This window comes from Gracilinanus agilis, chromosome 4 (assembly GCF_016433145.1).
Source record: "Gracilinanus agilis isolate LMUSP501 chromosome 4, AgileGrace, whole genome shotgun sequence".
NCBI classification, from domain to species: domain Eukaryota; kingdom Metazoa; phylum Chordata; class Mammalia; order Didelphimorphia; family Didelphidae; genus Gracilinanus; species Gracilinanus agilis.
The window spans coordinates 424,481,951-424,493,540 of NC_058133.1; the positions used below are offsets into that span (position 1 = coordinate 424,481,951).

The following is an 11,590-nucleotide window of genomic DNA, read 5'->3' on the forward strand; positions in this document are numbered from 1 at the left end:
GTATCCCTTATCCCCTCCCTTGATTGACTTCCCTTTCTTCCCCCTCCCTTGTTGTTCACCTCTTTTTGTTTTTTAAAGACCAAATGAATTCCCTCCCCCTTCTTCTCCCCTCCCTTTTTTGACCTCCCCACTCCCCTGCTCCCCTTGGTTTATCCCTTCTGACTTTCTCAGTAGGGTTAGATAGAGTTTTTTATCCAGATGGATAATAAAGCTACTCTTCCTTCTCCGGGTTGATTATACTGAGAGTAAGGTTTGATTATGCTCTCTTCCTCTCCTTCTTATGGTATTATTCATCTCCTCCCCTTCCCATGCCCTCTTTGTGTGTAATAGAATATCTTATTTTTCTTATTTACTTGGATTTTTCTTGGTGTCCCCTACTATTCTCCCCCTCTTTCCCACCCCCCATGTCTTCTTAGACCATTTAGTATCCTGTCCTCTCCCTATGAATTATTCTTCTGGTTGCTATAATAGTGAATATTATAATAGTGTATAGAGTTCACTACAGAGAATTATACATAGCATTTCTCCACCTAGTAATACAGATAATTAGATCTTATTTATGCCCTTAAAGAGTCAAGCTTAAAAGACTATGAGTTTTCTTTCTTTTCCCCCTGTTTCTTATTTACCTTTTCATCTTTCTCTTGATATTTGTGGTTGAGTGTCAAACTTTTCATTTAGTCCCAGTCTCTTTTGTGCAAAAACTTGGAATTCTTCAATTTTGTTGAATGCCCATACTTACCCCTGAAAGTATATGGTTAGTTTCGCTGGGTCGTTGATTAGAGGCTGAAGGCCCAGCTCTCTTGCCTTTCTGAATATTGTATTCCATGCCTTGCGGTCTTTTAGCATTGAGGCTGCCAGATCGTATATGATCCTTATTGGTGCTCCTTGATATTTGAATTGTCTCTTTCTGGCTTCTTGTAAGTTTTTTTCTTTAACTTGAAAGCTCTTCAATTTCGCTATTATATTTCTGGGTGTTGACTTTTCTGGGTCCAGTGTAGAGGGTGTTCTATGGATCCTTTCAATGTCTATATTGCCCTCTTGTTGTAGAACTTCAGGGCAATTTTGCTGAATAATTTCTTTAAGTATGGAGTCCAAGTTTCTATTAATTTCTGCCTTTTCTGGAAGACCAATGATTCTCAAGTTGTCTCTTTTAGACCTGTTTTCTTGGTCTGTCATTCTCTCATTGAGATATTTCATGTTTCCTTCTATTTTATCAGTCTTTTGACTTTGTTTTATTTGTTCTTGTTGTCTTGAGAGATCATTGGTTTCTAAATGTTCGATTCTAGCCTTTAAGGACTGGTTTTTGGCTTTAATGTTTTGGTTTTCGGCTATAATTTTTTGGTTTTCCTTTTCAATCTGGTCATTTTTGGTCTTTGGTTGACTTGTCTCACTTTCCAATTGCGAAATTCTGCCTTTTAAACTGTTATTTTCTTGCCAGATTTCTTCCATCTTCCTCAGCATTTCATTTTTAAACTCTTCCATAGCTTGTGACCAGCTTTCATTTTTTTGGGGAGGTTTGGATTTTTGTTTTCCCTCCTCTGTTGTCTGGATTTTCTCTGTGTAGAAGTTGTCGAGTGTTCCAGAGTTTCTCTTGATAGTCTTTTTCTTCTGGGCTTCCTTATTGCTGGCCATTGTTAGCCCCGCCCCTTTTCAGCTTTGTCTTTGCACTCCGGGTCTGCCTGTGCCTTGCAAGCTCCGGGGGGCTCCAGTCTCCTTGTCCTCGGGGTCAGGCCTCCTGGTAGACCCTGGTCTGCTCCTCTGCCCGAGGTTCCTTCAGCAGTCTTTGGGGCTGCTTCCACAGCCGCGCTCCAGTCTGCATGGGTTCCTCACTGGAGGTCCAAGCCTGCGCTGGAGATTGTTATTCAAGCCTAGGGCACTGCCTTTGCCTGGGAAGTCTCCGGAAGAACTCTTTGACTTACTCTTAAAAAAATGTACCCATTTTAGTTGGATAGTTCCTAGGCTCTGGTCACTGCTAGCTCAGAGAGTTGTTTCCTAATTGGATTCCACTGCCTTTTCAATGTGTACAGAGAGAAAGAGGTGATGCGGAGCAGACCTTCTTCAGGCATCTCCCTCACATTCTCCCCTTTTCTTCTGCTCCCTTCCCTGTGAGACAAAAGGAGAAGGGTCTAGATCCTCAGAGTGGTTTAGTTCAAAGCCAGAGTTGTTCCCAGGCCATTGAGAAGATTAGAAAAAGGCAATGTATTATGGTATAAAGAGTAATGAATTGAGGATCAAGAGAACTGGATACATGGGATCATAGTTTTAGAACTGGAAGGGAATTTAAAAGTCATCCATTTTGACCACCTCCTTTTGCAGATGTGTAAACTGAGACTCAGAGAAGTTAAATCACTTATCCACTCACTAAAGTAGTAACAGGCAAAGTCAGGATTTGAATTCAGGTCCACTAATCCCAAATTCAGCACCTTTTTCACTATTCTCATCTTTGTCCCTAAGTGATCCTAAGCCAATTGTTTGACCTCTCTCGTTATAATTTCCTTATCTATAAAAGGAGGGATGTTCAGCCTATGTGTAATTATTAGAGCATGCAATTTTAACTCAACTATAATATGGAGTCAGAGGACCTGGGTTCAAATCTTAACTAATTATGTGCCGTTAGGCAGTGCATTTAACCCCTCCCCTTTATTTGAAATTGAGGCTGAGATGGGTTAAATGTATTGCCTAAAGTCACATAATTAGTTAAGATTTGAACCCAGGTCCTCTGACTCCATATTATAGTTGGGTTAAAATTGCATGTTCTAATAATTACACATAGGCTGGACTTCCCACACCCCAACCCTTCTTACCTGGGCATGTTCATTGAGGAAATGAATGTGTGAGGGAATAAGGAAGTAAGCATTTATTAAGTACCTACTATGTGCTAAGCACTGTACTAAGTCCTTTACAAATACACTAGCATTTATTTAATATTTTATTTATATTATCTTACTTCTATTTAGTCTTATTTAATCTTGACAATAACCCTGGGAAGTAAGTAGTAGTATTTTTTAATTTTCATTTATTTATTTCATAACTTGTGTTTTCTGTCTGGGTATCAATTTTAGGACAGAAAAATGGCAAGGGCTAGCTAGGCAATAGGGGTTAGGTGACTTGCTCAGGGTCACACAGTTAGGAAGTATCTGAGGTTACATTTGAGCCCAAGTCCTCCTGACTCCAGACCTGGTGCTCTATCTACTGTACTACTCACCCCAGTAAGTGGTATTATTTTTTATCATCCCCTTTTATAATTAAAGAAATAGAGGCAAACAGTCTGTATGATATGACTAAGATCACACAGCTATTAAGGACCAAAGGTTTAATTTGAACTTGGATCTTCCTGACTCCCAGCTCAATTGTCTGTTCACCACACTGCCTATTTACTTCTGCTCTGTTCCTTATTGATAAAGAGACTTGAGATTCACGTACTCATAGAATTAGCTGGAAGGAACATAAGATCAGAAGTTATATGAGGAGAGATTTAGAGTTGGAAGGGATTTTGAGGTCATCTAGTCCAACTCCTAAGGGAAATGAGTTGCCCAAAGTCCCTCAGGGGGCGAGTGGCAGAGCCAGGTCAAAACAAGGTCTGTCCTTTGTTGCCAAATCTATTGATCTTTCATCATCACTTCTCTGCCTCTCTTACAGCCCCCACTAAAGCACAACCAGCAGGAAAATCTCTCCTAGCTGGTGCACCCCACTCTCATATTTCACATTGCTCTTACTTGACTATTTCCCCTTCCACGCTGCCTTGGGGGTTTTAACCTGATTTCACTAATATATAAATATTGCAGGGGAGACACAGCATAATTCTAAAAGAAACTGGGACTTGCAAAGGGGAACAGTGTTGGGATATTTTCCCCAATTGTGCAATACTCTTGCTGTTTACTTCACTACATTCAAATATTTGGTAACCATAGTAAGTCACATTGTATTGTTTTCTAAGACACCTATAAATAAAAAAAATGCAAGAAGTGCTATCCCTGAGCCCAAATTTTAAAGAATAATTAATATTGGGATATACCGCAGCAATACAGATATTTAAACCCTCCTTACCAAGACCATTATTGGGTCAGCATCATTTGTGGTCATTACCTTTATTGTTTTATTATTATTTTTTTCTATTAGCTGACACTGATTGTGATTGAAGACAGGAGCAGCAGCTAGGTGGCTCAGTGAGAGCCAGGCCTGGAGATGGGAGGTCTTGGGTTCAAATCTGGCCTCAGACCCTTTCTAAGCTGTGTGACCCTGGACGGATCACTTATCCTCAATTACCTAGCCCTTACTGCTCTTCTCCCTTGGAACCAATATTTAGTATTAATTCTAAGATAGAAGGTAGGGTTTTTTAAAAAAAGAAGTTCCAGTCTAGTAGTTTTGGACTGTTTCTCTATCTAGTTACAAATACCAATAGAGTTTACTTCACTCAATCACTCATTCACTCATTCATTCATTTTTATCTATTTCTTTCTTCTACTTCTACTCTCTTCCTCTCTTTCTTTCTTTCTCTTTCTTCTTCCTTCCCACTCCTTCCCTCTCTTCTTTTCTTCTTCTTTCTATTTTTGAACCTTTTCAGATGTAACCTACTGAGTTAGTTGCCTCAGGGAGAGGTTCACTGAATTGTTCAAGGTCACATAGTCAGGCCCCAAAAGAAGTAGGACTCCAACTCAATTCTTCCAGATTTCCAGGCCAGCTTTCTTTGGCAAGGAAACTGATAAACTAGAGAATATTCAGAAGAGCACAATCAGGCTGCTGAAGGGCTAGAGATCAGGCCACATGAGGATATGGTGAAGGATCTGTCATCTTGTGAATGAGTACTTATTAAAAGCTTGAGGTACAAAAAAGGGGGGCATTAGCTTGAGATGAGGACTTGCTGGTTCTCTGATAGTGATCCTCAAATATCTGAAGGACTCTTAAAGTGTAAGAGTGATTCATTTTCTTCTACTTGGCCCTAGGGGGCAAAATTAGGAGCAAAGAGGCATAATTTTGATTGAATGGGAGGAAAAACTTCATAGTGATTGTAATGATTTGAATATGGAATTAGTGCTTTGGGGCTTTTCTCCTTGGATTTCTTTTTGTTTAAGAAGTCTTTAAGCAAAGGCTGATTGGCCACTCCTTGGAAACATAATAGAAGGAAATGGTTTTTCAGGTATGGACTGGTCTAGATAGCTTTGGAGAACCCTTCTGAGATCCTTTATAGCTTCCTCCCTATCCCTAATTCTGACATTTACAGAGGGCAGACCGGAAAGTGGGCAATTTATAAACTATGAGCTCTGTTCTTGAGCCTTGACTTTGTTCCTTTTTATTGCTTGCTTTGGTATCTGTGAAGGCCCCTGGGGCTGAGGGCAAGGGCAAGCCTTTTTTTAGAGTTGTCATAAACCTCCTGGGTTTGAGCCTATCTAAATGTTAAGGCCAAGCATGCGAGGAACTTTCATTGGCTCAGACGTGCCAAGTCCTTTATACTCAGCTGCCCTTGAACGTGATGAATTATATCTGGTTGAGGACATTGGCTTGCCCAGCCGCAGATTTGTAAGGATGCCCATGAGGTATCAGACTCCATGAGTTGATTTCTTAGCATTAAAATTCCAGAGGCCTTCCTCAATATGTGGGAGTGAGAAAAAAACCATTAAGTTGTCTTTTCTGATTCCAAAACGATCTCAGTTATTTTCTTGTGTTTTGTGAAAATAAAATCTCTTTTAGGGGGTCAGAATAACATATCTTCTTCCCTACATTTTGTTTCATTGACTATGTTATTATTATTATTTTTTTAAAAAACCCTCTTCTTCTGTCTTAATATTGATTCGAAGAGAGAAGAATGGCAAAGGGTACATCATTGGGGTAAAATGACTTACCAAAGGTCACACAACTAAGGAAGCATCTGCAGTCAGATTTGAACCTAGATCCTCTCGACTTCAAGTCTAGAGTTTTTTTTCCACTTTGCTTCCTAGTTGCCCCATGTTTCATTGACTTTTAATTAAATTCATTGGTAAGAAAGAGCTTCAGAGTGCCTACTTTTATTAACTTAATGCAAACAGTGTAAAGGCCTGATACAGTTTTAATGTCTATATTATTATCAAATTGACAAAGAACTAGAAATATATGCTGCTAGTTAATGCTTTCACCCTTCCCTTTAATGTGCTTTGTTTGAAGGTGTGGTTGGCATGATTGCTGGTGGCATGACGTTGCTCCTGCCAGAGACAAAGGGGAAGACATTACCAGAAACCCTTGAAGATGTCGAGAAGTTGGGGTGAGATGCTATTGTGGTGCTCCTCAGGGAGAGGAAGCCCCCATCAGAAATGTCATCTGAAAAGGATCAGGCTTGAAGTTTCTTTGGTTCTCTGCTTCCTGTGTGGAGCAGGGATACTGGAGGCTCTATCGAATTACACTTGTGATATGGGGTGAAGGGTTGGGTCGAGTCAAGAAGAGGGTGGACTTGCCTTTGTGTCGCGGCAGGAATATACATTTACAGATGACAATCATTGTTTGAATTCACTGAAAGGCAACAGAGTGAGGAAGTCCACTGAGAACTTTTGTTCTCTAAGTGGGATAGGTTTCCTCTTGATTTATAGGAGGCTATAAATCTGTTGGAAAAACACACACACAACACACACATACACAAAATGAAACGAAAAATGCTTTGATCTGCTTTGAGAATGACCCCAAATGTTTGCACTTCGTGTAATTTCCAATAGAAGCTTATCTTTCAGGACTCAGAAAAAGAAGCTAATAGCCCTGATGCTTTTAGTGTCTCAAAGGAGAATATATATGTCAGAGTGGGGAAAGATAGTGCCTAGAGGGTGACTACAGAGTGTAGAGAGATTTTAATCAGTCAGTCAATCAATAAAAATTTATTAAGCTGGATGTAATATTATTTATACTATTAACATACTATTAATTTATTATTAACTGTGTGCCAGGCACAAGAAAAAATATACCCTGCCCTCAAAGAGCTTACTCTCTTATTTTGAAAAATAATATTTTTCCCCTATTACATGTAAAAACTTTTTTTAACATGCATTAAAAAAAAAAACCCTTACCTCCCACCTTATATGTATTGGTTCTAAAGCAGAAGAGTGGTAAGGGCTAGGCCAGTGATAGGCAACCTTTTGATTTTAGTGTATCAAAATTTGTCAAAAACCTGAGCATAACTCAGGTGGGGTATCACTTTGAGAAAAAAACAATCTTAATTTCACAATATTTATAGTTTAAATAACAAAAATGTATAATTGTAATATATAACTGTATTTAATAAACCAAAATAGGTAAATTGATATAGGTAGAATTGTCATCTATAGTGCACAGAGTGTCTACACTACACTAAAGAAAATGTTTCATCCTCGGCATGCGGCCCCATACTTCTCTGTATGCGGCTGCATGCCATCGAAAATGGCTATGTGTGTCAGTGCTGACACACATATCATAGGTTTGCCATCACTGGGCTAGGCAATGGGAGTTAAATGACTTGCCCAGGGTCACACAGCTGGGAAGTATCTGAGGCTGGATTTGAACCTAGGACCTCCTGTCTCTAGGCCTGCCTCTCAATCCACTGAGCTACCCAGCTGCCCCCTAACATTCATTTAAACAAAAAATTTTGATTTTGAAATTCTGTCCCTTCTTCTGAGGGTAGCTTAAATTCTTGAAAGTTTTACAAAGCTCTGAGTGGAATACATTTTTGAAAAAAAAATTTTTTTCCTTTTCTTAGGGTTATTCAGATTCCTTTGTCTATGCTGATTGAATCCTTTGAAAAAGTTTCATTGTTAATTTGATTTTTATAGCTGCTGTCCACAAATAAACACCTCCTTGTAACAAAAATATTTAGTAGAAATCAGCAGATGCAATGACATCCGAGAGCATATATCATATTTCACACTTCAATCCTTTACTTGTCCATTGAAAAGAAGGAGGAAGGTTTCACTGTTATCCTGAAACTGAGGTCATTCATTACAACTGATAGATTGAATTTTACTGAAGAATACAATAAGTTCTCAACCTTTCCATTAGAACAGCATGTATCTAACAATGGCATAATGCATAATTTAGGGAGTATGAGAATACAAGGATGCTTATTTTAATTATTAACTGGGTTCTTAGCTCTTCCTAATACATCTTTTTTTTTCAGTTCTAATGTCTGTTTTTGCCTGAGCAAAATAAAATTTTTAATGATAATAGTTAACATATAACTTTATAAGATTTATAAAATATTTTACATACATTTTCTCATTTGATCCCCATAATAATCCTGGGAAGTAGGTATTCTCATTAGCTCCAGTTGACAGATGAGGAAATTGTGGATGAGAGAGATTAAATTAAAAGCCCAAGGCTTCCCTGTTCAATTTAGAGGCAGAATTTAATTATAGATCTAGAGTTGGAAGCAACCTTAAGAGTTCACCCAATCTAGACCTTTCATTCTATAGATATGATAAGTCAGGAGCTAAGAGATAAAGTGACAAAAGTGCCCAAGGCCACATATAGTAAATGTCAGTACCAGGATTCAAAGTCAGGTCCTATGACTCTTAAATTCATCACTCTTTCCTTGGTACTACCCCTCCTTTAATGACTCAGTTATTATTCATTCATTTATTTATTCATTTATTCATTTGTTCATTCATTCATTCATTCATTCATTCATTCATTCATTTTTAAGCCCTTACCTTAAGAATCAATACTAATCAAGAAGTAAGGACTAGCCAATGGGAGTTAAATAACTTGCTTAGGGTAACATAGCCAGGAAGTGTCTGAGGCCATATTTGAACCCAGGACCTCTCATCTTTAGTCCTGGCTCTCTATCTACTGTGCCACCTAGCTGCCTCTTAGTCATTATTTTTTAATGTTTTAGCATTGCCATTTCAGTCATTTGTAGTCCCAAAGGACCAAATGAATGTTCAGGAATGGAATAAAAAATCCATTTCAATTTTTCTCAATCCATTACTAAAGGGATCATTTTTTAATCTTATTGTCCCAATGGAAAATACCAAAGGCAGGGGACCTAAATATTTGTTGATTTGATTTAAAAATGGAAGTGAAGCGGGATATGTTTCCTCTACTCTAGAATATGAATATTTTCCATTAGTGCAACAATGTGCTGAAATCCCAAGGGCTGAGTTTTTAAAATGTTGTCCTGGTTATTATTCATTCATTCATGGTAATACTTTCTCCCATGGTTCCTTCTCCTTCACATCCTCTATTTAAGGGCATAGGAAAACATACCTAGTACTCTGGCATCCCATTCCTTCTTGTCAGGTTCCAGATGAAAATGCCTCATTATACTTATAAAGGACATTTAATGAGATGAAAAAAAGGTATTGACAAGTTCTGCAGAAAAATGGTTGAAAAAATTGTGATTAGATCAAATGAGAGTGTATATGTGCTTTGTAAACATTAAAGCTCTATATGTGTTAGCTATTATTATTATAATGAACAAAGCCATTATAAGAAAGCCACTTTGCCCATTGGGTTTTAGTTCTTTTCTTTTTGTTTCCTGAATATCTCATTCTCCTTTCCAATTCCCAAAATATTCTTTTGCAATAGGTTAATTGATTTTGTCTTGTTTTGTGTGGTTGCTACAGGAAGGGAAAGCTCAAAGAAAACAAAATCTGACTTCAGACAGAAAAATCCAAGGATGCTGATAACCTAAAGAGAGAGACGTGGCCTCAGTAGGATGGTTTGTTGAGTCATGGAAGATTGAATAACCATTGGAAATGCACATGGAGAAGCACACATTTCCTTTTAGTCTTGCTCTGTTGCTACTACTTTGAACTTGCCCAATTGGATTTTTGCTCAGCTTTCCAGAAGGCAGTGACAGTTTTAAAGAATCATTTCTAGCTTTGTTGGTATTGTTCCACTAACCCACTGAAATCATCACTGACTTTACTTATTTATCTTGAAAAAAAAATCAAGTTCTTGCAGTTGTGATCATAACTTTATTTTAAGTTAATTAGGAAGCATTTATGTATTAGGCACTGGCTCTGTGACCCAGGCAAGCCATGTAATTCCCAGAACTATCTCAGATTATAAATTACTGGAGAAAGTGACAATCTGCATCAGTAAGGAGAACGGTTTTGTTTTGTTTTGTTTTTCCTTCTGGAGGTCCTTATCCTAATTGTGAAATCATAAATTTAGTGCTTCTTCCTTCCCCTGAACATTTCTAAAAATGTAGGTATTTTGAAATAAATGTGGTTAGATTATGAAATTTTTTTTTTGCTATGCATAACTCATAGTGAGAGGTAATGGAGATCATGATTTGTAATATGATTCTCCATTTGTGGATACATAGTGGAATCTTCTCTTTAAAACTGTTTTGTCTTTCAGCCTTTAAATGACTTATACAGTTCTCTTTCAGCATTAAGTCTATGATCTTTAACATAGAATCTTACTGACTTATGTGAAAGAAAACCAATTATTTTGTTAAGTTTTGTAAGATTAAGGCTGATCTGTTATGCTGAGTTTTTGTTATACATTGCTTCTGGATTTCTGTTCTTTAATGATTAAAGTCTTTATTAGGAATAAACATTTGATTCTTAAAACCGAGAAACCTTTTCTCACTGTGTAATGAGTTTCATCTTTCTTGATTCCTTTTGCAAATATTTCTCTAATCACTTTTATAGTCTTTTTTTGTTTTATACCCATTTCATTTCCAAATATAGCCCTTCTTCATCCCTTCCAGTGAGCCATGCTTCTAAAAACAAAATGTAAGAGGAAAAGAGAATAGTTAAGCAAAACTAACCAAATTTTCAGCTGAGTCTGAAAGTATGTGTTATGTTCTACACCCACAATTCCCCTCCTCTTCAAAGAAAAGAGGGAAGTGTATTTGATTCAGCTGTTCCATGGGGGCTCAGTCTGGTCATTATAATTACATGTCATTCAGGTTTGTTATCTTCTTTCCATTTATATTGTAGCAACATGTACATTGTTTTTCTGGTTCGCCAAATTTTACTCTGTATCAGTGCACATGAGTCATTTCATTCTTCTCTGAACTCTTCAGCCATTGTTTTGACAGTATGAAAATATACCTTTATAATTGATTACCACATTTTGTTTAGGTTTTGGCAATATTTCTCAAGCCAACTTAAGCCAAGTAACTAGAGTATTCCTGGACATTGTTTTACATTAGGATTTCTTATTCTTTAACATATGTACAGAACAAAACAAAACGTGTGAGGTTCTTATAGTGCGAAGAATGTCCAGTACTTGTTAAAATATTTTCTTTTTTAAAAAAGATGTTGATCATGAGTTGATACCTGCCTGAGCAATCAAGAAAGCATCAGACATATGCATCAAGGGCTAAAGATATAGTCTATAGACGTGGGGAAATGGCCTTGGATTCTTTACAAGGTATTTAAGGATTCACAAGACCTTAGGTGCAAATGCAATCTAAAGTGTGACTCATAAGGACCCTACCTTCCCATCTCATTGTCTCTGGTACTTGCAAGTTATATCCTGCAGATTTGTTGGGGTCCAAAAGGGACAAACCTTCCTGCTAAACATCGATGTGAAATCTGGCTCTTTGTAGTTATCAAAAAACAGAACTTTCTGTTAGGTTGCCTGCGTATTCATATATAAGTGCTTTATGACACAGGCATCAGAGGGCCTGAAAAACTAACTT

The 11,590-nt window shown here is 37.6% G+C and overlaps 1 protein-coding gene across 1 annotated transcript in view; it reads left to right on the forward strand.

Annotated features, from left to right (window-relative positions):
* LOC123246974 (solute carrier family 22 member 1-like) overlaps positions 1 to 10,519 on the forward strand; it is a 59,997-nt gene extending 49,478 nt beyond the window's left edge. The window contains exons 10-11 of the mRNA XM_044675759.1: positions 6,139 to 6,235; positions 9,555 to 10,519. Coding sequence (XP_044531694.1) covers positions 6,139 to 6,235; positions 9,555 to 9,585 — 128 coding nt within the window. The 3' untranslated portion in view covers positions 9,586 to 10,519. The remainder of the gene's footprint in view (positions 1 to 6,138; positions 6,236 to 9,554) is intronic.
* Positions 10,520 to 11,590: the final 1,071 nt, after the last annotated feature.